General features: G+C 42.2%; 1 protein-coding gene across 1 annotated transcript in view; it reads left to right on the top strand.

Annotated features, from left to right (window-relative positions):
- The first annotated feature begins 2363 nt into the window (after positions 1 to 2363).
- LOC106579665 (voltage-gated inwardly rectifying potassium channel KCNH2) overlaps positions 2364 to 27816 on the top strand; it is a 331966-nt gene continuing 306513 nt past the window's right edge. Inside the window, exons 1-2 of the mRNA XM_045702778.2 lie at positions 2364 to 2571; positions 3031 to 3747. Of these exons, the coding sequence (XP_045558734.2) occupies positions 3672 to 3747 (76 nt within the window). The 5' untranslated portion in view covers positions 2364 to 2571; positions 3031 to 3671. The remainder of the gene's footprint in view (positions 2572 to 3030; positions 3748 to 27816) is intronic.

Below are 27816 nucleotides of genomic sequence, written 5' to 3'. Positions count from 1 at the left end.
ACTAGAACTTAAACATAGAAATAGAAAACATAGAACAACCCAAAACACCTCCTGTCACGCCCTGCCCTACTCTACTATAGAAAATGACATCTTACTAGGGTCAGGACGTGACAGATGCAATGATATTTTCATGTTTTTTCCCCCACTTTTTTTCTCCTGCCTCCATTGATTTAATCACCCATGGCCATCCTAGAAGGGTAAAACTCCAACCATTTTTGAAAGGATTATAATACACCGGCTTGCTTAAGTATTCACCCCCCTTGTAATTTTTTCTATTTTGTTGCCTTACAAGCTGGAATTAAAATGGATTTTGGGGGGTTCTATCATTTGATTTACACAAGATGCCTACCACTTTGAAGATGCAAACAATTTTTTATTGTGAAACAAACAATAAATAACACAAAAAAAACTGAAAATTTGAGCGTGCGTAACTATTCACCCCCCAAAGTCAAAACTTTGTAGAGCCATCTTTTGCAGCAATTACGGCTGCAAGTCTCTTGGGGTATGTCTCTATAAGCTTGGCACATCTAGCCACTGGGATTTCTGCCCATTCTTCAAGGCAAAACTGCTCCAGCTCCTTCAAGTCGGATGGGTTCTGCTGGTGTACAGCAATCTTTAAGTCATACCACAGATTCTCAATTGGATTGAAGTCTGGGTTTTGACTTGACCATTCCAAGACATTTAAATGTTTCCCCTTAAACCACTCGAGTGTTGCTTTAGCAGTATGCTTAGGGTCATTGTCCTGCTGGAAGGTGAACCTCCATCCCAGTCTCAAATCTCTGGAAGACTGAAACAGGTTTCCCTCAAGAATTTCCCTGCATTTAGTGCAATCCATCATTCCTTCAATTCGGACCAGTTTCCCAGTCCCTGCCGATGAAAAACATCCCCACAACATGATGCTGCCACCACCATGCTCCACTGTGGGGATGGTGTCTTGGCGTGATGAGAGGTGTTGGATTTGCGCCAGACATAGCATTTTCCTTGATGGCCAAAAAGCTACATTTTTGTCTCATCTGACCAGAGTACTTTCTTCCATATGTTTGGGGAGTCTCCCACATGCCTTTTGGCAAACACAAAACATGTTTGCTTATTTTTTTCTTTAAGCAATGGCTTTTTTCTGGCCACTCTGTAAAGCCCAGCTCTGTGGAGTGTACGGCTTAAAGTGGTCCTATGGACAGACACTCCAATCTCCGCTGTGGAGCTTTGCAACACCTTCAGGGTTATCTTTGGTCTCTTTGTTGCCTCTCTGATTAATTCCCTCCTTGCCTGGTCTGTGAGTTTTGTTGGGCGGCCCTCTATTGGCAGGTTTGTTGTGGTGCCATATTCTTTCCATTTTTTAATAATGGATTTAATGGTGCTCTGTGGGATGTTCAAAGTTTCTGATATTTTTTTATAACCCAACCCTGATCTGTACTTCTCCACATCTTTGTCCCTGACCTGTTTGGTGAGCTCCTTGGTCTTCATGGTGTCGCTTGCTTGGTAGTGCCCCATGCGTAGTGGTGTTGCAGACTCGGGGGCCTTTCAGAACAGGTGTATATATACTGCACCAGATCTTATTTAGGGGCTTCATAGCAAAGGGGGTGAATACATATGCATGCACCACTTTTCCGGTTTATTTTTTTTATTTCACATCACCAATTTGGACTATTTTGTGTATGTCCATTGCATGAATTCCAAATAAAAAAAATCCATTTAAATTACAGGTTGTAATGCAACAAAATAGGAAAAAACGCCAAGGGGGATGAATACTTTTGCAAGGCACTGTAGAGTCGTGTGGTTTGCACCATTGGTTATCTGAGAGGAGTATCTACACACTTAACATATTATTTTACAATGGTGGATCAAGCTATCATACAGTGCCTTCTGAAACTAATTTACACTGTACAGTGTTGTGCTTCTAATAAATCACTAAACACTCTTTCAATTTTTCTGTACACAATATATATTTAAAAATGATGTTGCTAAATGGGATGTCCATACCAGTATATTTGGTAAATATATGCACATATCCAATGCATGTCTCTGTGAAGACTGGGGTGTAAAATATAAACCAGTATAAAACAGTGTGTGTGAGAGAGAGAGACTGGGAGATCTCACTGGGGGGACGCTTCCAGGAGACAGCCGCGTGCTCCTGACTAAATAAGGGAATTGGAACGAGAGAACAGGCAGCTCTCCGCCCACGGAGCGCTATGGATCCCCCTCTCCATTTTCACATTTACAGTCTTCAAAATAAAATATAGTAAATTATCAGGAGAACAGTGTTATTGTGTGTGTATTGTATTTAATGAAGATGATATTGTATACCGGTAGGGAGAGTTAAGCATCATGCTGTAAAATAACATCAAAGTGAACCAGACAGCGCCAACAACACGCGTACTGCACACGGAGCGCGCTCTTTGTCTATCGCACAGTGAAGAAAGGGGAACCCCCTCCAGTGCTCGTGCAGGCAGTGACGTGTGTGCTAGTCTGAAGCCCCCTCATACATGAGACAACTGAGGATGAAGCCCAGTCCTTCCATGAAATAAACAAAGCGCATCGGAAGTCCCCAAAAAGCGCATAATTGACAAAGCGGTGAGTCAACGCCTTGTGCACTTCACACGCAAACTGAAACCGACCACAACCAGCACTTGTTTTCGATTGGGATTTTGAATTAGCCTCATTGCATATATGCTTACAATAGATTGCGGCTGTTGTGTGTGCCAGTCTGGTTGAATTGTGACAGTGATGTCATGTGGATGTGGGTTAGCCTACTCACTTGAATGTAAATGTAGCGGCACTTGTGTGGATACCAAACCGTTTGGCCACAGAGGCACATGTTTGGTTTATTTCTGTCCTTCTTTAGTTACAACGCTTTAGAATATTCGCATCTCTTTCTCTTTGTTAATTAGCCATTCTCGGTTTATTGGATAGATTGCCTATTAAATAAATGTAATCGGATATGTATATTACTAAGCAATAAATTATCAAAATTATGATTATATTTTATGGCTGACGTTTATACACGTTCATTGTCATCCAATGTTTCAACAGTTCTGTTTGCCGACGAGGAAAGTGTGAAAGAGGCGCAGTCGTCAGTCGGCACCACCGGTGAGCGCACAGAGTACTGACCCCACGCGGGACACTTCTACTCCAGAGCGACTACATCCCAACGACCTAGGACGGACTTTATCCAACGATTTATTCAACTATTTACTTGGCTGCTGATTTCTCTCTGTTTCGTCCATCGGGCGTACGGAAACATGGAAGAATAGGTGGGCCAGGAGAAAAAGAAAAAAGACGCAACTATGGCAAAAGCAAGGCTGACTGACTCCCCCTCCCGGCAGTGTGTAATGAGAAATGACCAGAAGTAGACTCTCGTCTTGCCATTCACCAGAGAGGATATCATATTTGACAGCTCAAGGGACGTAAACAAAACACGCGCTCCTATTAGTGGAAACTAGAAACTGTCTCCGGGTTAAGTGGCGGCTCATTTTACATAACGCTCCTTTCTCTGAGAGGACTGTCCACTTGGTCCGTCTCATGAAGTCAGAAATGCTTCGGTCGAGGAGTACAGTATTTATTATTCTATGACGTAGGGCACAGTGATTGTCGTCCGTTTTGTCGGGACTCGTAGACGTAGAGGTCCGCATTGGCGACAGAAAGTCCAACAACTTCAGGGGGATAGAGCAAAGATGCCGGTCCGACGGGGTCACGTGGCACCACAGAATACTTTCCTCGATACCATCATTAGGAAATTTGATAGTCAATGTAAGTTGTTTGATTATTGCATGATGATTTATTTTTGCGTCCAATAATCATGTCCATCATGTGTCTATTATTGTGTCCAATGCATACACTTGGATGATAACATATTAACATATCACATTATTTTTTCCCGTGTGTTCTCCGGTTTATTTTTCTTTGCATGGTAAGTAAAATGTGGCATGCTCTTTTTCAAATATTCTACAAGTATACTGCAAACAATATTTAATAACTGATTCTCTTGAGAATAGAGATAGTAGGCCTACACTCAGGGGCGTCATGAACCCCTTATTTTAGAGGGGGCAAGACGTGATGATGGAGGGGGGTTGGATGTTGAAGAAATACAGTAACAGGCGAAATTGCATTGCTTCTCCAGAAATACAGTAACAGGCGAAATTGCATTGCTTCTCCAGAAATACAGTAACAAGCAAAATTGCATTGCTTCTCCAGAAATACAGTAACAGGCGAAATTGCATTGCTTCTCCAGAAATACAGTAACAAGCAAAATTGCATTGCTTCTCCAGAAATACAGTAACAGGCAAAATTGCATTGCTTCTCCAGAAATACAGTAACAGGCGAAATTGCATTGCTTCTCCAGAAATACAGTAACAGGCGAAATTGCATTGCATTCGAGCCAAGTACGATCTCAACATAAACCCATGGACGTGAATCTTTTTTTTATTTGATCAAATTAAATGGAAAAAAACGATCAATTCTTTTTTTAAAACACAATATTTCTAAATAGGATCGGGTCAGATGAATGATATCGTAAAACTTCAACATTCCCCTATACACCAAGCATTCGCAAGTTCTAAAATTCACGGACATTGCCCAAATGTTAAAATAAGATTAGCCTACCATCATCGTTCATATGGTATGTTAGTGACTTTGCCACGTAAAAGGTAAACCAACAAACAGGCAAATAGCCTAGGCTACAAGCAGATTCAGCACCAAGGACAGTGATGAAAGTGAAGGATGCCATTTTTTTTTACAAAATGATAAAGGAACAACGATAAGCAGTCTATTGTTATAACTTGATGTTCCTAAAGAGACTTCCCACAGTCACTAAAACCTTTCATTCAATGGACATCGCACATATAGGCCAAATTAGTCAAAATTGTTCATAGAATATGCATGGCAAAGAATAATGTCCAATATAATGAAAAAATGGGAAAGTCTTTTGACTGTTTTACTGCTCCTGATATTTTAATAAAACATTGGTTATAGGCTACTGATTAGGCTACTGATTAGGCTACTGATTAGGCTACTGATTAAGCTACTGATTAAGCTACTGATTAGGCTACTGATTAAGCTACTGATTAGGCTACTGATTAAGCTACTGATTAAGCTACTGATTAGGCTACTGATTAAGCTACTGATTAAGCTACTGATTAGGCTACTGATTAAGCTACTGATTAAGCTACTGATTAGGCTACTGATTAAGCTACTGATTAAGCTACTGATTAAGCTACTGATTAGGCTGCTGATTAAGCTACTGATTAAGCTACTGATTAGGCTACTGATTAGGCTGCTGATTAGGCTACCGATTAGGCTACCGATTAAGCTACCAATTAAGCTACCGATTAGGCTACTGATTAGGCTACTGATTAGGCTGCTGATTAGACTACCGATTAGGCTACCGATTAAGCTACTGGTTAGACTACCAATTAAGCTACTGATTAGGCTACTGATTAGGCTGCTGATTAGGCTACCGATTAAGCTACTGATTAGGCTGCTGATTAGGCTACTGATTAGGCTACTGTGTGCTTCCTCTGGCAAAATCGATGCCATAACCAATTACGTTACCGTGAAGACCAGCTTTTGAGTCTAAAATATAATCAGTAGTGCTGATTCACATTGGCACACATTTTTAACTTCCACCTCAGCGCAAGGGAGCTGGAAAATAACTGAGCGCTGGCTTTTACAAGTCGAAATTGTCCGAGTGTACGTTTGACACTAGCGCCGCCTTAATGCCAGCAGAAAATAGAGCTGATATGTTACAAACATATACTGTATTTATATTTTGGCTTAAAGGTTTCGTATATTCAACTCTAATTTTGTGTATACAGACCCAGCACTGCCAAGAAGACCACTAGCTTAGACCTAGAACTTAAACATTCACACTGTGGACTACATATAGTGAGTTCCAAAAGTATTGGGACAGTGACACATCTTTTGTTGTTTTGGCTCAGCGCTCCAGAACTTTGGATTTGAAATTATATAATGACTATGAGGTTAAAGAGCAGACTGTCAGCTTTAATTTCAGGATATTTTCATCCATATCGGGTGAAGTGTTTAGAAATTCCAGCACTTTATGTACATAGTCCCCCCATTTTAGGGGACCAAAAGTATTGGGACAAATGAACTTATATCTGTATTAAAGTAGTTAAAATTGTATTATGTGGTCCCATATTCCTGTATCAAGCAATAATTACAACAAGCTTGTGACTCTACAAACTAGTTGGATGCATTTGCTGTTTGTTTTTGTTGTGTTTCAGATTATTTTGTCATTTTGGATTTACTTTTATTGTAAATAATAATATAATGTTTCTAAATACTTCTACATTGATGTGGATGCTACCATGATTACGGATAATCCTGAATGGGTCATGAATAATGATGAGTGAGAAAGTTACAGACACACAAATATCATACCCGCCCAAAACTGCCAACCTGCTTCTGCTGAGGAGTATTTTTGTCTGCTCATACATGAGTGATAAAGGCCTAGTGCACTCATTTGGTGAAAACAATTTTATAATCATTTATGTGAATTATTTTTTTATTGTGATTTATCAGGGAGTCATATACTAAACATTTGACTACTCTATTACACATATAAGTGAATTTGTCCCAATACTTTTTGGTCCCTTGAAATGGAGGGACTATGTACAAAAAGTGCTGTCATTTCTAAACGGTTCACCCGATACGGATGAAAATACCCTGAAATTATAATTTCAAATCCAAAGTGCTGCAGTACAGAGCCAAAACAACAACAACAAAATTCACTGTCCCAATACTTTTGAGCTCACTGTAGTCTACATGACTATAATACCAATGCACTCTCACATGCTGCTAAGATTATACAAGTACTTGGTCTCAGGCTTATATGTAAATGTGTTCTGTCCAATGATCTGCTCTAATTGTGCTTACGAAGCAAACCCAGACTTATTGTTTTCCTACTTTCAAAATGAAAGTTAAGTCAACATGTCACATGAATGGAGCCATGAGCTTTCTGTCACTTGCTGTCGGTATTTCAGTGTTGCAAAGTATTGACAAGCTTCACTGAACCTCAGTGGTCTGCGCTACTATATTTAATGCAAATCGGTTACATTTGTCAATTTCTAAATTGTCGCAGAGATGTGACAAGCACGGCTGATGGAGAGGTGGTCAACATTGGTGTCACGAACAGTCACTACAGCACTGCATTAGGTCGGCAGGTAACCTAGTGGTTGGAGTGTTGGGCCAGTGACCGAAAGGTTGCTAGATCGAATCCAGAGCTGACAAGGTAAAAATCTGGCATTCTGCTCCTGAACAAGGCAGTTAACCACTAGCTCCTAGGCTGTCATTATAAATAAGAATTTGTTCTTAACTGGCTTGCCTAGTTAAATAAATCAAAACAATTTTGGGCTGAGAGGAAAGAGAGAGAGAGCAATCTGAATACAATTGTATGTGCATTTAAGCACCTCTGGCCTCAGCGAGAGAAACCTAATGGAGGTGTCCACTCAGCCACATACCACCTAGCTAGCCTTATGCCACGTGCCACCTAGCTAGCCTTATGCCACGTACCACCTAGCTAGCCTTATGCCACGTACCACCTAGCTAGCCTTATGCCACGTACCACCTAGCTAGCCTTATGCCACGTACCACCTAGCTAGCCTTATGCCACGTACCACCTAGCTAGCCTTATGCCACGTGCCACCTAGCTAGCCTTATGCCACGTACCACCTAGCTAGCCTTATGCCACTTGCCACCTAGCTAGCCTTATGCCACGTACCACCTAGCTAGCCTTATGCCACGTACCACCTAGCTAGCCTTATGCCACTTGCCACCTAGCTAGCCTTATGCCACGTACCACCTAGCTAGCCTTATGCCACGTACCACCTAGCTAGCCTTATGCCACGTGCCACCTAGCTAGCCTTATGCCACGTACCACCTAGCTAGCCTTATGCCACGTACCACCTAGCTAGCCTTATGCCACGTACCACCTAGCTAGCCTTATGCCACTTGCCACCTAGCTAGCCTTATGCCACGTACCACCTAGCTAGCCTTATGCCACGTACCACCTAGCTAGCCTTATGCCACATACCACCTAGCTAGCCTTATGCCACGTACCACCTAGCTAGCCTTATGCCACGTACCACCTAGCTAGCCTTATGCCACGTACCACCTAGCTAGCCTTATGCCACATACCACCTAGCTAGCCTTATGCCACGTACCACCTAGCTAGCCTTATGCCACGTACCACCTAGCTAGCCTTATGCCACGTGCCACCTAGCTAGCCTTATGCCACGTGCCACCTAGCTAGCCTTATGCCACATACCACCTAGCTAGCCTTATGCCACGTACCACCTAGCTAGCCTTATGCTACATACCACCTAGCTAGCCTTATGGCTGTTTTCTTGGTGCTCCTTTATAGTGTCCTCCTACACTGATCTGTGAAGGAGGCTATGAAGACTTTTCCAAGCTGAAAATTATAATTATAAAATTATATCGGGTGCAGAGAATCGACCCATCAGCAGGAATTTATCACAGGACCCACTATACAGTAGATAGAGTATGTGTTTTGTACTACAGGATCCTATGTCTAATCACAGTTAAGAGTATAATATTATTATCAGATTGCATGCACTCAGAGCCCAGTTTGCACAGACGTCTGCTGTCTGCTAAAGGGGAAGAATTGACATTTTCTCCCCAGTGGTAGTGTTCAATGCCAATAGTTGCTAGGCATGGATAACTCCCTAGATTAAAATAAATAAATAATGAGTCTTAGGCATCCCAGGGAGCTGCAACATGTTTCTAAATCTTACCATTATCTTGGTCAATGAGAATCAATATGGTCCTACCATATTGGCCAATGGTAGTACTCCTCTCCCGTGTAGCTCAGAACTCAGTTGGTAGACCATGGCTCCAGGGTTGTGGGTTCGATTCCCACGGGGAAACCAGTACCGAAAAAACAGTATTAAAATGTATGCACTCACTATTGTAAGTCTCTCTGGATAAGAGCATCTGTAAAATGTATGTTTATGCACTATTATGAATTGGTTCGTTCAGTCACATGGTGAAACAGGAGGCTTTCATTTCATTCTGTTTTATTGTGTTTTATGATGTAATGGATTTATTGCTTATTGTTGTCCTTTTTGTTGTCCTTTTACGCTTGTATTCTTGTAAAATTATATTGTTTAACCTGAGGGATAAACATTGAGCAAGGTGGAATTGAAAATGATAAAATGGAGAGGGTGGATCAGGTACTCCTAGCTATTACATTGCTGTCTAATCATTTGCGGATGGATGCTTGGCTTTTCTCTCTTCCTCTCTCTGTGGGTAGCCTGGCTGTCACCAATACTAAAGGCACAGCATTCAGAGTGCAGTGCCAAGGCTTTGATGTACTGTACTGTACTGTACTGTATCTATTCTTAAAGGGATAGTTCACGCCGGAATGAAAGTTTGTCAGATGTTTACAGACCTTAAAAGTGGTTTAATTTCGAGATGAGTTCATTTCCCTGCCATCGATTGTGTACTTTTTCATTTTTTTGTGACTTTCTTTTCAATTCTTATAGGTTTGAGGCATATATCTGGATCTACACAATCAGTGGCATAGGATATGGCGTCATCTAGACATCAGACCAGTTTTGATGTATGAAAACATTGGACAAACTTGGATAAAAACAGGATTTAACATAGAGAATATTGATGTGTTTTTGTAGAGAAAATCTATCAAATCTATCACAAACAAAATCCTCTTTGATTAACAATTAACATGACTTTACTCAATAAGGCATCCTGAGACTTACAACAAAATATTTCAATCTATTATTTTCTTGGGCTATACAGTCATGATCAAAACAATACATATTAACCATCTATAACCAAATACTGTTGTTGTTCAGTTTCCCCCCCAGCTGAACATAACCATGAGTAATATAGACACTGAAACTACAAATATTCCTATTTTATCCATTGCTACTCAAGCTGACTGACCTCATTAGGACACCAGGATCTGATTCCCCCTTTAACCGTCTGTCGGTGTCGTCGTTGCCGCCCCGGCAGAAAGAATCCTCCAATTAGTCTTATATGAGGTGGGATCTGGACATTAAGCTCTACAGCCCAGGCACAAACACAACATCCCCACGGCAACTTGCCACCAGTCTTCCAAGGTATCTGACTCAATCAGGGCTCTTTCTGTAGACGGACAACCAGGACAGTATGACGTTTCAAGTGTCACTTTTTATTAGTCGTATGTACAGGATACACATGATATCCACTGCAGGTTACCTTCTGGACAATGCAACAACAATAAGAAATAATACAAGCTAACAATATGAACATGAAGTAAATGGCTCAGTAGAATAGAATAAACATTTAGCATCAGTATAATACAGGAAAGCACATTTTATATTTACCCCTGTATATCAGAGAAGGGGTGATTGGGGCCAAGTGTTTAAATTGAGCATTATTAGCAATAGTAAATAATAGGCTGGTAGCAGCAGTTGTGTGTGTGTGCGTGCGTGCGTGCGTGCGTGTGTGTGTGTGCGTGTGTGTGTGTATCTGTATGAGTGAGTGAGTGCATGTGTGATAAGGTGAGAGAATCAGAGCAGGTGGTCATTCCAGTTTAAGTGTTCAGCAGTCTGATGGCTTGTAGATAGAAACTGTCTCTGAGCCTGTTGGTATCAGACCTCATGCTCTGATACAGTCTGATGGCTTGTAGATAGAAACTGTCTCTGAGCCTGTTGGTATCAGACCTCATGCTCTGATATCGTCTGCCCAGTGGTAAGGGTATGAACAGCTCGTGGCTGCGGTGTGTGGGGTCCTTGATGATGCTGCGGGACTTCCTCATAAACTGTTTCAAGTAGATGTCCTGGATGGGATCACGTTCTCAGTGATGTACTGGCCGTCTTCACCAGGGGGGCCTTGCGGTCGTGGACAGAGCAATTCCCCTACCAGGTGGTGAGGCAACTGGTCAGGACGCTCTCGATGGTGCAGTGGTAGTATTTAGAGGGGACCCGGCGTGCCATGCCTGAATTTCTTCAGCCGTCTTAGCAAGTGGAGATGCTTTTGACAAGAGAGGTGGTGTTGTTGGTCTATGTCAAGTCCTTGGTGATGTGGACCCTGAAGAACTTAAAACTGCTGACTCTCTCAACTGCAGTCCTGTTGAGGGCCTGTTCCCTCTGCTTCCTGAAGTCAACAATCAACTCCTTTGTTTTGATGACGTTGAGAGAGAGGTTGTTGTCCTGGCACCACAACGCTAGTTCACTTAGCTCCTCTCTATAGGCTCACTCAACGTTGCTGGTTATCAGGCCTACAACCGTGGTGTCGTCACTGAACCTCTCTTCACCCTCTCACTCTGTCTGTCTCATAGAGAGACAACAGCACAGAGAGACACACTCTCTCTATCTCTCCCCCTCCGCTCTTTCAATCCCCCCTCTCTCCCCCCCTCTCTCTCTCTCTCTCTCTCCCCCTCTCTCTCTCCCCTCTCTCTCTCTCTCTCTCTCTCTCTCTCTCTCACCCTCCTCTCTCTCTCCCTCTCTCTCTCTCTCTCTCTCTCTCTCCCCCCTCCCTCTCTCTCCCTCTCTCTCCCCATCTCTCTCTCACTCTCTCTCTCTCTCTCTCTCTCTCTGTCCCCCCTCACTCTCTCAATCTCCCCTCTCTCAATCCCCCCTCTCTCTCTCCCTGTCTCTCTCTCTCTCTCTCCCCCCTCACTCTCAATCTCCCCTCTCTCAATCCCCCCTCTCTCTCCCTGTCTCTCTCTCTCTCACCGTCCCTCTCTGTCTCTCTCTCGCTCCCCCTCTAACCTTCTGTGCTCTGCTTTGTGTCTGTCTGTGTGTGTGAGTGTGTCTGGCAGCCTGTTGTCTCTGCTGCTAGCTGCCAACCCCAGTCTCTCTGAGTGACCCGCTGGGTTGCCATGTTGGCACAGTGTCGTTCCCCCCCCCGCCGCTGGGCACCCGTCCAACTGGGCAACATGGCGCCTGCTGGGGAGATTAGCTCCATCCTTCCACTTCCAAGTGGGCTGCTCCTTTCAAACCCTTCTGCTTCCTATCCATCACCTAGCGTTCCAGCTTTAAACAGCACCATGCTAGCTTGTGTAGCTAGGCTAGTGTGTCAGTTTTATTTTATTTGACAATTTAAAATAAACCAAAATGTTTACGCCAGGCAACAGATACAAAACTGCGACGATCCCAAAAAGTCAAGAGACTGGAGTCGGCCCAGCCCCTCTGTATCAAGAAGTATCTCCTTGTAATTAAATTGAACAACTGCAAACTAGAATTTCCTTTTTTTGTGTTGAATTTAGGGAGTAGTGTATGCATATCTAATTACAAAGAGAAGCAACCAAATCAACAATATTTATTGGAATTTAGTTTTGAGTTTCTAATAAACTATTTTAAAAGCCTCCTCATCCTCCTCTCTCCTCCTCCTCTCTCTCCTCCTCCTCCTCTCTCTCCTCTAATCTCCTCCTCCACCTCCACTCTCATTTCTGTGACCACTCTACCATTCTACCACTCCACTGACTGTCACGCCTCTCTCTCTCTCTCTCTTTCAATTACATTTCTATTTCAATTTAAGGGGCTTTATTGGCATGGGAAACATATGTTAACATTGCCAAGGCGAGTGAAATAGATAATAAACAAAAGTGAAATAAACAATAAAAATGAACAGTAAACATTACACTCAAAAAAGTTCAAAACTAATAAAGACATTTAAATGTCATATTATGTCTATATACAGTGTTGTAATGATGTGCAAATAGTTAAAGTACAAAAGTGAAAATAAATATCTGTCTGTCTGTCTGTCTGTCTGTCTGTCTGTCTGTCTGTCTGTCTGTCTGTCTGTCTGTCTGTCTGTCTGTCTGTCTGTCTGTCTGTCTGTCTGTCTGTCTGTCTGTCTGTCTGTCTGTCTGTCTGTCTCTGTCTCTGTCTCTTTGTCTCTCTCTTTGTCTCTCTCTCTCACCCCTCTGTCTCTCTCTGTCTCTCTCTCTCTGTCTCACTCCCTCTGTCTCTCGCTCTGTCTCCCTCTCTCTGTCTCTTTGTCTCTGTCTCCCTCCCTCTGTCTCCCTCCCTCTGTCTCCCTCCCTCTGTCTTTCTCCCTCTGTCTTTCTCTCTCTGTCTCTCTCTGTCTCCCTCTGTCTCCCTCTCTTTCTCTTTCTCTCTCTTTGTCTCTCTCTCTGTGTCTCTTTGTCTCACTCTTTGTCTCTCTCCCCCCTCTGTGTCTCTCTCTCCCTCCCCCTGTCTCTCTCTCTGTCTCCCTCTCTTTGTCTATCTCTCTCTCTCTGTCTCCCTCTCTCTGTCTCTCTGTCTCCCTCTCTCTCTCTCTTTGTGTCCCTCCCTCCCTCTGTCCCTTTCTCTGCCACTTTGCATATATCTGCATAACCCCATTTAGAGATGTTGCGGTGACCGTATTAACGCCACACCAGTGTTCACGATTCATGACCGCAGTCAAATTCCACATTACCGTTTAGTCACGGTAACTTGGCTTCTCAAAGCGCTGATGCTGCTTATGGACATTAGTAGACTACCAAACTTGCTAACTGCCTGGTACTCAGCACTCTATTGTCCCTCTAATCACTCTGACATCAATGCAAATGTCATGGCAAATCTAATCAAACTCTTCATGAGAGCCCATGAGAAAACAGTGATGGCCTCTGTTAAAAAGAGGAGGATCCCATCAGCTTTCTATAGGCTAGGCCTACAACATTTATTTCTCAACTTTCCTAATATTAAGCACATTGCTTCTCTTTAACCTCTATGGGCTAGGTGGGACGCTAGCGTGCCACCCGTGGTGCACTCCATCAACAGCAGGTGCATTTCAAGAGCGGCAAATTTGAATCCAAATAAATGTCAAAATTCAAATTTTTCAAACATACAACTATTTTACACCCTTTGAAAGATAAACATCTCCTTAACCTGTTAGGGCTAGGGGGCAGCATTTGCACGTCTGGATAAAAAAAATGTACCCGATTTAATCTGGTTACTAATCCTACCCAGTAACTAGAATATGCATATACTTATTATATATGGATAGAAAACACTCTAAAGTTTCTAAAACTGTTTGAATGGTGTCTGTGAGTATAACAGAACTCATTTGGCAGGCAAAACCCTGAGACATTTTCTGACAGGAAGTGGATACCTGATGTGTTGTATTGACTTTAAACCTAGCCCATTGAAAAACACAGGGGCTGAGGAATATTTTGGCACTTCCTATTGCTTCCACTAGATGTCACCAGCCTTTACAAAGTGTTTTGAGTCTTCTGGAGGGAGATCTGACCGAACAAGAGCCATGGAACGATGATGTCCCATTAGACACCTGGCGCGCGAGTTCATGTTGGGTACCCTCGTTCCAATACGTTATAAAAGAGTATGCATTCGTCCACCTTGAATATTATTCATGTTCTGGTTAAAAAAGGCCCTAATGATTTATGCTATACAACGTTTGACATGTTTGAACGAACGTAAATATATTTTTTCCCCTCGTTCATGACGAGAAGTCCGGCTGGCTTAGATCATGTGCTAACAAGACGGAGATTTTTGGACATAAATGATGAGCTTTTTTGAACAAAACTACATTCGTTATGGACCTGTGATACCTGGAAGTGACATCTGATGAAGAGAATCAAAGGTAATGGATTATTTACATAGTATTTTCGATTTTAGATCTCCCCAACATGACGTCTAGTCTGTATCGCAACGCGTATTTTTCTGGGCGCAGTGCTCAGATTATTGCAAAGTGTGATTTCCCAGTAAGGTTATTTTTAAATCTGGCAAGTTGATTGCGTTCAAGAGATGTAAATCTATAATTCTTTAAATGACAATATAATATTTTACCAATGTTTTCTAATTTTAATTATTTAATTTGTGACGCTGACTTGACTGCCGGTTATTGGAGGGAAACGATTTCCTCAACATCAATGCCATAGTAAAACGCTGTTTTTGGATATAAATATGAACTTGATAGAACTAAAAATGCATGCATTGTCTAACATAATGTCCTAGGAGTGTCATCTGATGGAGATTGTAAAAGGTTAGTGCATCATTTTAGCTGGTTTTATGGTTTTGGTGACCCTGTCTTTGACTTGACAAAACATTACACACAACTCTTGTAAATGTACTGTCCTAACATACTCTAAATGTATGCTTTCGCCGTAAAACCTTTTTGAAATCGTAAAACGTGGTTAGATTAAGGAGATGTTTATCTTTCAAATGGTGTAAAATAGTTGTATTTTTGAAAAATTTGAATTTTGACATTTATTTGGATTCAAATTTGCCGCTCTTGAAATGCACCTGCTGTTGATGGAGTGCACCACGGGTGGCACGCTAGCGTCCCACCTAGCCCATAGAGGTTAATCTAACCACGTTTTACGATTTCAAAAAGGTTTTACGGCGAAAGCATAAATTTAGAGTATGTTAGGACAGTACATTTACAAGAGTTGTGTGTAATGTTTTGTCAAGTCAAAGACAGGGTCACCAAAACCATAAAACCAGCTAAAATGATGCACTAACCTTTTACAATCTCCATCAGATGACACTCCTAGGACATTATGTTAGACAATGCATGCATTTTTAGTTCTATCAAGTTCATATTTATATCCAAAAACAGCGTTTTACTATGGCATTGATGTTGAGGAAATCGTTTCCCTCCAATAACCGGCAGTCAAGTCAGCGTCACAAATTAAATAATTAAAATTAGAAAACATTGGTAAAATATTATATTGTCATTTAAAGAATTATAGATTTACATCTCTTGAACGCAATCAACTTGCCAGATTTAAAAATAACCTTACTGGGAAATCACACTTTGCAATAATCTGAGCACTGCGCCCAGAAAAATACGCGTTGCGATACAGACTAGACGTCATGTTGGGGAGATCTAAAATCGAAAATACTATGTAAATAATCCATTACCTTTGATTCTCTTCATCAGATGTCACTTCCAGGTATCACAGGTCCATAACGAATGTAGTTTTGTTCAAAAAAGCTCATCATTTATGTCCAAAAATCTCCGTCTTGTTAGCACATGATCTAAGCCAGCCGGACTTCTCGTCATGAACGAGGGGAAAAAATATATTTACGTTCGTTCAAACATGTCAAACGTTGTATAGCATAAATCATTAGGGCCTTTTTTAACCAGAACATGAATAATATTGAAGGTGGACGAATGCATACTCTTTTATAACGTATTGGAACGAGGGTACCCAACATGAACTCGCGCGCCAGGTGTCTAATGGGACATCATCGTTCCATGGCTCTTGTTCGGTCAGATCTCCCTCCAGAAGACTCAAAACACTTTGTAAAGGCTGGTGACATCTAGTGGAAGCAATAGGAAGTGCCAAAATATTCCTCAGCCCCTGTGTTTTTCAATGGGCTAGGTTTAAAGTCAATACAACACATCAGGTATCCACTTCCTGTCAGAAAATGTCTCAGGGTTTTGCCTGCCAAATGAGTTCTGTTATACTCACAGACACCATTCAAACAGTTTTAGAAACTTTAGAGTGTTTTCTATCCATATATAATAAGTATATGCATATTCTAGTTACTGGGTAGGATTAGTAACCAGATTAAATCGGGTACATTTTTTTTATCCAGACGTGCAAATGCTGCCCCCTAGCCCTAACAGGTTAAAATAGGAGTATAGCCTACCTGACTGGCACGAAAATGACCACGGGAAAAGCGTCCTCCATTCACTATTTATGTGCACAGGTGACATATATACATTTTTTTGCTGCCTCTGTTTCGAGACAGGTGCATGATAATGGTCCATTCTAAATAAAATAAAAATCACATATATATTATTTAGTATATTTAGTAAATGCAAAGGCAAACTTAAACCAGCAATAGTGTGATGGGTGACAATATTAGCCTATCACTTGTGAATTATCACTTGTGAATGATGCCCAGCTTAAGGAAAACTATCTCATGTAGCCTAGCCCATAGGCTTATACGTTTTGATAAGGTTTGTATCACAACTAAAGTGGCCAAATAACTTCTTAAAATTAAGCACATTAATCCGCTTTACAAAGGGTGTAGAGCCTAACTGGCATAAGTAAGCAGCGCGTGAGTTTCAAGTTTGGGGAAGATCATTTTCACCATAAAATGTACCTTTATAATAAAAGCACTACGTGCATAATCACATATGTGGTCACATCTAGAATGGTGTTTTCCTGCTAATGGAACATGTTCATTTATACAGTGGTTGCTCAACTAAAAGTTTTGAGATTATGCTACGGGATTTAGAGGTCATTTGTGGTTTAGTACGGTACCCTGCGGCACTGCTTCATTGCTCCAGACCACCACAAGGGGGAGTTAGAGCACTTATTATGCTTACTGGAAAATACTCTTTCAAAATTAATGGAAGTGGCAAGTGGAAGGGGGAAAAGACAGCATTCAGAGGTCAGGACAGCACTGCTCTGAGACAAGCATGGGGAATGGTCTTGATAAATCAATGAGATTTTTATTTTCACTGAATCTCCGTTTGGGTATTGGTTAGACTACAATTAGCATGTGAAAATGTTAGGATTATATTGCTCTTACTGTAGTACTGTAGCACACTCACGACCGGTCACGTTGTACAGCGCCATTATAAGCTATTAGCAGGACAATAGATACTTTGTGCAAGGCAATTGATCAGCATTAAAAACTTTGCGGATGGGGCCTCCCGAGTGGCGCAGCGGTCTAAGACACTGTATCGCAGTGCAAACTGCGTTGCAACAGATGCTGGTTCGATATCTGTACAGGCCGCGACTGGGAGACCCATGAGGCGACGGTGGGCTTTTGGTTTCTCTCCCTCTAAAACATAAATAAATTATTCTAAATTACAAACTGGCTTTATTTACAAATTAGTAAGAATGTCTCAGCCCATGTTCAAGAATGACCTTTTTCTCACTTTCAGTTATTTGAAAAACAAAATCCAAAATAGAGTTATTTTTTAACAAGGACTTGAAAATGAGATCGTGAACTCCACAAACAACGTTTCTAGTCCAAGAATGAGAATGGTAAATGACTAATACATTGGAATACAAAATAAGCCATCCATTCACCCATTATGAGCCAGAGCTGAAAGGATCACCAAAACTAAAGGTATTTTGGTTTCAGTGAATTTTCTTTAAAAAAAAGATTTATATAGACTATCAATGTGTAGGCATACTGTGTAATAAAACACATGGTTCCACAGAATACCAACTGGGCAAATGTGTCTTCTTCATCAACATCTTTATGCTTTTGTTAATAAAATAATGATACAAATACTCTCACCAGCTTTGATCCATGCCTGGGCCTGCAGCACGTACATTTATTTGTTTGTCAGACAAATCATTGGGTCGAAACTACAGAACAGTACAAAACAAGAGAACACACATGGTTAATGCTCTGAAAAGAATATATACACTACCGTTCAAAAGTTTGGGGTCACTTAGAAATGTCCTTGTTGTTGTAAGAAAAACACATTTTTTGTCCATTAAAATAACATCAAATTGATCAGAAATACAGTGCACACATTGTTAATGTTGTAAATGACTATTGTAGCTGGAAACGGCTGATTTTTTATGGAATATCTACATAGGCGTACAGAGGCCCATTATCAGCAACCATCACTCCTGTGTTCCAATGGCATGTTGTGTTAGCTAATCCAAGTTTATAATTTTAAAAGGCTAATTGATCATTAGAAAACCCTTCTTCAATTATGTTTGCACAGCTGAAAACTGTTGTTCTGATTAAAGAAGCAATAAAACTGGCCTTCTTTAGACTAGTTGAGTATCTGGAGTATCAGCATTTGTGGGTTCGATTACAGGCTCAAAATGGCCAGAAACAAATAACTTTCTTCTGAAACTCGTCAGTCTATTCTTGTTCTGCTGAGACCTGCTGTTTTCAACTCTCTAGAGACAGCAGGAGCGGTAGAGATACTCTCAAAGATCGGCTATGAAAAAGCCAACTGACACTTACTCTTGTGTTACTGACTTGTTGCACCCTCGACAACTACTATGATTATTATTATTTGACAATGCTGGTCATTTATGAACATTTGAACATCTAGCCCATGTGCTGTTATAATCTCCACCCGGCACAGCCAGAAGAGGACTGGCCACCCCTCATAGCCTGGTTCCTCTCTAGGTTTCTTCCTAGGTTCTGGCCTTTCTAGGGAGTTTTTCCTAGCCACCGTGCTTCTACACCTGCATTGCTTGCTGTTTGGGGTTTTAGGCTGGGTTTCTGTACAGCACTTTGTGATATCAGCTGATGTAAGAAGGTCTATATAAATAAATTTGATTTGATTTGATTCTGAGAAATTATGGCTATTCCATGTGAGAAATTGCAAAGAAACTGAAGATCTCGTACAAGGCTGTGTACTACTCCCTTCACAGAACAGTGCAAACTGGCTCTAACCAGAATAGAAAGAGGAGTGGGAGGCCCCGGTGCACAACTGAACAAGAGGACAAGTAAATTAGATTGTCTAGTTTGAGAAACAGACGCCTCACAAGTCCTCAACTGGCAGCTCATTAAATAGTACCCACAAAACACCAGTTTCAACGTCAACTGCGAAGAGGCGACACTAGGATGCTGGTCTTCTAGGCAAAGTTCCTCTGTCCAGTGTCTGTGTTCTTTTGCCCATCTTAATCTTTTCTTTTTATTGGCCAGTCAGAGATGGCTTTTTATTTGCAACTCGCTAAATGTTCTCATCTGTTGCGTCAACCACATTGCATAAAAAGTTATTTTTTATGCTAGTGGTTGTATTAATTTGAGATCTATTGCATCCCACAACTGTCCCAGATTATGTTTGGAATATTTATCTTTTGCACAGAATAGAATAGGTTGACTTTTGTACTATGGGGGATAGTAGATTGTGCTTTTGCTGTTCGTTAGACCTACTCATCTTATTTGCTGACGAAAAGTAAATGTTTAGTTCTTCTAACATCTTCAATATGCGCCTCGGAATTGGACGTATGTCTTCAATTGTAGCCTGTGAGAAAGACCCGATCAAGTGACTGAGAGCCGTGCTTCGGCACGCAGCCGGGAGAAGGGAATTATAATTATTATATTCAGCCCAAGGGCACAAAGGCCAATGGCCGCAAAAGGCATGGATTTTTTTGTGGACATTATGACCACACAAAGGGATGCAGCCGGGAAATTCGAGGCATGATGAAGTGCTTGTCAAATTGTGAATGAGAGACTGATGAAGTGTGTGCAGCCTGTGCAAAAAACAAAGCAGAGCTCATGCCTTTCATGCAACTTTTTTGCAAATAATCATTAGTCTCATCATGCAGACTAAGAATGTATAAAAAAATCTAAACATATAGCCAAAGATTTGTATCATGACTAAAGTTGCACAAATAACTCTAAATTATGCATATAGGAGTACCTATTTCTTTCTTAACCACTCAACACAGAATAGCCGCATGTGCGCACTCCCTGAAATTGTTTGGAGAAAATATCCTTTCTATTTGATTCAGCTATGCTCAATTGTATTCTTCATACTATAAAATAATGTAAAACAAGAAATTTGAAACAAATCTTGTCTACTAAATTAACTAGTGTAGACCACAACGATTTGGCAGATCAGGGTCTAACATAAGGACAACACAGAGTAGGCTATTCTGTTCTTCTGAAATAGACTACATTTTCTTCATATCATGTTTCTATAGACCTGTCTAAATAAATAATGGATTTATTGTGATGGTGTAGGTTGGTGTACATGGATTTATTAGACTTTTTAAAATGTAGATGTTCCAAAGGTCTGCATCAGTGGCTTGTAGGATATGCGTGGAAGCCAGGAGATAGTAAATGTGTTTATGTTAATTAACGGACAATCACCGGCTGACAAAATGTCATGACCGCCACAGCCCCCATATACGGAGTTCAAATGAGACTAGCTTGGCTTGTGCACCTCATTGAAAAATGGCCCATCAAATATTATGTTGATTGTAAATTAGGCGTGTTCGAAAATGCAGTGCTGAATTTTGACGTTGCCCCTTGAAGCATATCAACTTTTGAAACTCATCTGTTTTTCTTTTTCTTTTGCGTTTTGGGAAGCACCCGGGAGGGTTAGGGTTAACAAAAGCTGTTCCTTTCCCCCAAATGTCTTTTATGATTTTCATATTGTTGCAGTTCTGAATGGGAAGAATAAACACTGGTCTGTAGTTCCCTAGTAGTCAGAGTGTTAAGGGTGTGTACTGGAGGCGAAGTCAGGTGCAGGAGAACAGAGTATAGTGAACAGGCGCACATTCTTATTTCGATCCAACGAAAGCACAAAAGTACATAAATATGCCCAAACACGGAACATAGACAAAAGTATAGCGCGTAACAATACCCACATAACATAAATACAATTTCCCACAAAGACATGGAGGGGAACAGAGGACTAAATACATGCAGTGTGATTAGGGAATGAAAAGCAGGTGTGTATGGAACAAGACAAAACAAATGGAAATATGAAAAATGGAGCGGCAATGGCTAGAAAGCCGATGACGTCGATCGCTGAACGCCGCCCGAACAAGGAGAGGAGCCGACTTCGGCTCCTCTCCCCTCCTTGACGCGCGGCGCGCTGACACTGACCACTGTGACTGACCCAAAATTAAGGAAATCTTTGACTATGTACAGACTAAGTGAGCATAGCTTTGCTATTGAGAAAGGCCGCCGAAGGCAGACCTGGCTCTCAAGAGCAGACAGGCTATGTGCACACTGCCCACAGAATGAAGTGGAAACTGAGCTGCACTCCCATATCTATTGGGTGAAATACCACTATTTGTACATCACTACATCACTACAACACTGTATATATACATAATATGACATTTGAAATGTCTTTATTCTTTTGGAAGTTTTGTAAGTGTAATGTTTACAATTAGTATGTTATTGTTTATTATCTATTTCCCTTGCTTTGGCAATGTAAACATATGTTTCCCATGCCTATGACAGAGAGACAGAGAGAGAGAGACAGAGAGAGAGAGAGAGCGAGAGACAGAGTGAGACAGAGAGAGTGAGAGTGACAGAGACAGAGAGACGGAGAGGAGTGTTTGCATGTGTGAATGTGTGCCTCTATGGTAGGATATCTACGCTACCTGAACTTAACATTTTTAGTTGGCCCAAACTTAGCTGACTGATGCACTCACATCTTAAACATTTGAACCGTGGCCGATGCGTATCAGTGAATCGATGCTTATCGATGCTTTTCCCTAGTATCTGCATGTCAACATGTCCTCACATCTCCTCCGTTAGGCAGTGGCGATTTTAGCATCTAAATCTTGGTGGTGCAAACTCAAAAGCAATGCATGCCAGCAAAGCCACTACACAACACAACCCTACACAATACATTAATTGGACTATAACGGAGCAAACGGTGCCCAGAAACTGTTAGGGCCTATATAAACCTGTCCCAACAGCAGAGTCCCAACAGCAGTCCCATCACCTTACCACTGTTACACCTGGCTATTAGCAGAGCCTTGTCTGGCAGCGAAACAGTTCATTCAGCCTCATTTACTGCCTTTTAAAAAAACATAGCTGATATGGCTGATTTCCTTCAACAAATGGGGTTTCTACTGACAATTGAGTTGTACGGTACATAAGGGGACAACAAGCGGATAAGAGGCAATCCGTAATTTCCATTAAGACATTGGTGAGCGAGCTAGAAAGGACATAGTCAATACAACTATTTGTTAAGCACTTTTGAAATGTAAAGTGACAAAATTCAGAACATGGGTCGTTCTTACAGTATTCTCCCTCTACACCAAGTCAGAACCGTAGGATAAATAAAGGGGGCATATAAGCAGACAATGAAAGCTCTTACAATATTCGATAATGACATCTCTCTAAAACAGGCTATAGGTTACAAGTGCACCGCTAAGTCAGAACAGTAGGCTAAATTATGAGGGGAAAAGGGACCACATTTTTACTACACAGCATACACTTAGTATTACTGTCTTAGCTATGGTATACAGTTGAAGTCGGAAGTTTACATACACCTTAGCCAAATACATTTAAACTCAGTTTCACAATTCCTGACATATAATCCCATTAAAAATTCCCTGTCTTAGGTCAGTTAGGATCACCACTTTATTTTAAGAATGTGAAATGTCAGAATAATAGTAGAGATAATGATTTATTTCAGCTTTTATTACTTTCATCACATTCCTAGTGGGTCAGAAGTTTACATACACTCAATTAGTATTTGGTAGCATTGCCTTTAAATTGTTTAACTTGGCTCAAACGTTTCGGGTAGCCATCCACAAGCTTCCCACAATAAATTGGGTGAATTTTGGCCCATTCCTCCTGACAGAGCTGGTGTAACTGAATAAGGTTTGTAGGCCTCCTTGCTCGCACACACTTTTTCAGTTCTGGCCACAATTTTCTGTAGGATTGTGGTCAGGGCTTTGTGATGGCCACTCCAATACCTTTGCTTTGTTGTCCTTAAGCCATTTTGCCACAACTTTAGAAGTATGCTTGGGGTCATTGCCCCTTTGGAAGACCCATTTGCGACCAAGCTTTAACTTCCTGACTGATGTTTTGAGATGTTGCTTCAATATATCCACATAATTTTCCTGCCTCATGATGCCATCTATTTTGTGAAGTGCACCGGTCCCTCCTGCAGCAAAGCACCCCCACAACATGATGCTGCCACCCCCGTGCTTCACAGTTGGGATGGTGTTCTTTGGCTTGCAAACCTCCCCCTTTTTCCTCCAAACATAGCGATGGTCATTATGGCCACACGGTTCTATTTTTGTTTCATCAGACCAGAGGATATTTCTCCAAAAAGTACGATCTTTGTCCCCATCTGCAGTTGAAAAGCGTAGTCCGGCTTTTTTATGGTGGTTTTGGAGCCGTGGCTTCTTACTTTCTGCACGGCCTTTCAGGTTAGATCGATTTAAGACTCGTTTGACTGTAAATAAAGATACTTTTGTACCTGTTTCCTCCAGAATCTTTACACGGCCCTTTACTGTCGTTCTGGGATTGATTTGCACTTTTCGCACCAAAGTACGTTCATCTCTAGGAGACAGAATGCGTCTCCTTCTGGAATGGGGTATGACGGCTGCGTGGTCCCATGGTGTATTTACTTGCGTACTATTGTTTGTACAGATGAACGTGGTATCTTCAGGTGTTTGGAAATTGCTCCTAAGGATGAACCAGACTTGTGGAGGTCTACAATTTATTTTCTGAGGTCTTGGTTGATTTCCTTTGATTTTCCTATGATGTCAAGCAAAGAGGCACTTAGTTTGAAGGTAGGCCTTGAAATACATCCACAGGTACACCTCCAATTGACTCAAATTATGTCAATTAGCCTATCAGAAGCTTCTAATGCCGTGATATAATTTTCTGGAATTTTCCAAGCTGTTTAATGGCACAGTCAACTCAGTGTATGTAAACTTCTGACCCACTGGAATTGTGATACAGTGAATTATAAGTGAAATAATCTGTTTTAAAACAGATAATTTTTTTGAAAAATTGCTTGTGTCATGCACAAAGTAGATGTCATAACCGACTTGCCAAAACTATAGTTTGTTAACAAGAAATTTGCGGAGTGGTTGAAAAACGAGTTAAATGACTCCAACCTAAGTGTATGTAAATTTCCGACTTCCACTGTTCATATCTCCCTGGCATATAATATAATTTATTTAGCAGCATACAATACATTTTTGGACTCTTCTTACTGTGCTGTGCTCACTTGTCATCAAAGTCTGGCATTCTCTGGATTTATGGTGCTTTCAAGACAACTGGGAACTCAGAAAATAACAAGGTCAATCATGACGTTAGTGATCTTCAGGTCGGAGCGCTAGAAAGAGTTCCAGTTGTTTTGAAAGCGGCAGAAGTCATGCTGGATTGACAGCTGTCACGGTGAGCGCTACTGGTGGAGAAGTCAGGTGCAGGAGAGCAGAGAGTTGTGAACAGGCGCACACTGTTTTTGGGTAGAGGCAACAAAACAGACAGACGCCACTGCGTCAAACCTCCAGCCAAAAGATAAAGTGCAAGGCGCGAAACAGTCCCAACAAATTAGCAAATGTTACAATAAACAACCTTTGTGGAATACCACGGAATATACGGGAAAAAACACAGCCTAGCGCGTACACATGAAACACGTAACAATAACAATTCCACACAAAGACATGGAGGGAAACAGAGGAATAAATACATGCAGTGTGATTAGGGAATGAAAACCAGGTGTGCAGGAAACAAGACAAAATAAATGGAACAATGGAAAAATGGAGCGGCGATGGCTAGAAAGCCGGTGACGTCGACCGCCGAACGCCGCCCGAACAAGGAGAGGAGCCGACTTCGGCGGAAGTCGTGACAGTACCCCCCTTTGACGCGCGGCTCCAGCAGGGCGCTGACACCGGCCTCGGGGACGACCCGGAGGGCAAGGCGCAGGGCGATCCGGCCGGACACGGTGGAACTCCCGCAGCAGTTCAGGGTCCAACACATCCGCCACCGGAACCCAGCACCTCTCCTCCGGACCGTACCCCTCCCACTCCACGAGGTACTGAAGGCCTCCCACCCGACGTCTCGAATCCAGGATGGAACGAACGGAGAACGTCAGGGCCCCCTCGATGTTCAGAGGGGGTGGAGGAACCTCCCGCACCTCAGATTCCTGGAGTGGACCAACCACCACCGGCCTGAGGAGAGGCACATGGAACGAGGGGTTAATACGGTAATCGAGGGGAAGCTGTAACCTGTAACACACCTCGTTCACTCTCCTCAGGACTTTGAATGGCCCCACAAACCACGGGCCCAGCTTCTGGCAGGGCAGGCAGAGGGGCAGGTTTCGGGTCGAGAGCCAGACCCGGTCCCCCGGTGCGAACACCGGGGCCTCACTGCGGTGACGGTCTGCGCCCACTTTCTGGCGCAGCACAGTGCTCTGAAGGTGGACATGGGCGGCGTCCACAACGATCCGCAACGACCAGGATCGAGGTGTTACCCTGTGAGGGAGGAAGATCGGTCTAAAAATCTACCGACAGGTGCGACCACGGCTGTTGTGGAACGGGTAAGGGTTGTAACTTACCTCTGGGCAGGTGTCTAGGAGCCTTGCACTGGGCGCACACTGAGCAGGAGGAAACATAAACACTCACGTCCTTTGCCAAGGTGGGCAACCAGTACTTCGCAGTCAGACAGTGCACCGTCCGACCGATCCCCGGATGACCAGAGGAGGGTGATGTGTGGGCCCAATAGATCAACTGGTCATGGACAGCAGACGGAACGTACAGACACCCGACGGGACACTGGAGGGGAGCGGGCTCTGTACGCAATGCCTGCTCAATGTCCGCGTCCAGCTCCCATACGACCGGCGCTATATAAATATAAAGTTAGCCACTGAATCCTTCCAAACCCCTCATTGTTGAATTTGTGATTTCCAAATGTCTGTGTAATGTCAATGTCCAATGGCCGATGAGCACCAATACATTTTATCTATAATTTCTCTTCATATGACAAGGGTGGAAAAGGCTTTGCCAGTAGATTGTCAACTTGATTCATGATGCTAGGATTTCCAAATTATGATGTTGACATGATCAGTCCAATCAAAGCTAATGTAGTTATAACTTGATTTGACGTAATTTTATCTGTGGCCAACTACCTTGAGCCTCCTTTGATGGGCACTTCTAATGTAACTCTATGGCAGCACTCAAGGGGCTTGAATTTTCGAGCCCTTCCGTCTAGATTTTGCGGTGACGTAGTGTCCCCTTGAGTGAGAGAACACTGAGCCAATCACGGCACAACTAGAAAACATTACCAACCCCTACGCTCCGTGTCTTCCGCTGGCTACCCCACCTGAGTGGCGCAGCAGTCTAAGGCTACACATCTCATTGCTGGAGGCTTCACTACAGACACCCTGGTTCAAATCCAGGTTGTATCACAACTGGCTGTGATTGGGAGTCCCATAGGGCGGCGCACAATTGGCCCAGGGTCGTCTGGGTTTGGCCGGTATAGGCTGTCATTGTAAATATGAACTTGTTCTTAACTGACTTACCTGGTTAAATAAAACCACAGAAAGCACTGACCTAGGCTGAAACACCTGCATTTTGGAGCTGCTTTACTCAAGAAAACAAAAAAGAGACCATGTTTATCAACTCAATGATTATTTATTTTTACATTGTTTGCAAACTGATATGTGACACGCATTAATGCCAAAATGACATGCAAAACAGGCACACAAAAAATGTATAATAATATTAATATTATAGCTAAACATGTGGGGCTCAAAACAGGTGGGACTCTGCCCCCACCTGCCCTGAATGACAGGTCGCCACTGACCTTAGGTCAACACCAAGCATTATACATTTCAGGCATGTTTGTCCAGCACTGTGGTTTGTGGCGAGCCATTAGCGCTCGCCAAATGAGGCATGCTCAGATCCTGCCTAGCTCAATTGGCCTAAGAAATAAACAACCCCTCCCCTCGTACAGTATCATGTGACCCACCCTCTAATTACCAGTGTTTATTGCTTGCGGGCTAAACAGTTAGCTTTATGACACGGTAAGGGCCCTGTGGCTGCTAATTTATAGAGGGAAGCCATTTAACTTAGCATCAACCTGGAGAAAAGATAGCCTTTGTTTGCATGCATGTCTGCATAGCCTTCTTTGGGGCCTGTTATTATTGTGTTTTGCCTTTGGCCCTGGTATTTTATTTTATCACGATCCCCATTAGCTGACGCCATGACGACAGCTTGTCTTTTTGTGGTCGGAATAACGGCAACTCGTCTTCCCTTATTCTCTCACTAGGGATAAGGGGTTGATTTAGGAGTGAAGGGTACCCATACAGAAAACAATATACATTTCAATATATTTAAAGTGACGTTAAATGTATTTCACATACATGTAGCAACATTTGCATCTTTGCTCAAATGCATGTAATGCCTGACAATATTCCAGAAATGCATGACACCTAGTTTACAGGGTGGCC

The sequence above is a fragment of the Salmo salar genome, chromosome 19, assembly GCF_965601325.2.
Source record: "Salmo salar chromosome 19, fSalSal1, whole genome shotgun sequence".
In the NCBI taxonomy this organism is placed as follows: Eukaryota; Metazoa; Chordata; class Actinopteri; order Salmoniformes; family Salmonidae; genus Salmo; species Salmo salar.
The sequence above is the reverse complement of the archived record's forward strand: the minus strand, read 5'-3'. Positions and strand labels throughout refer to the sequence as shown.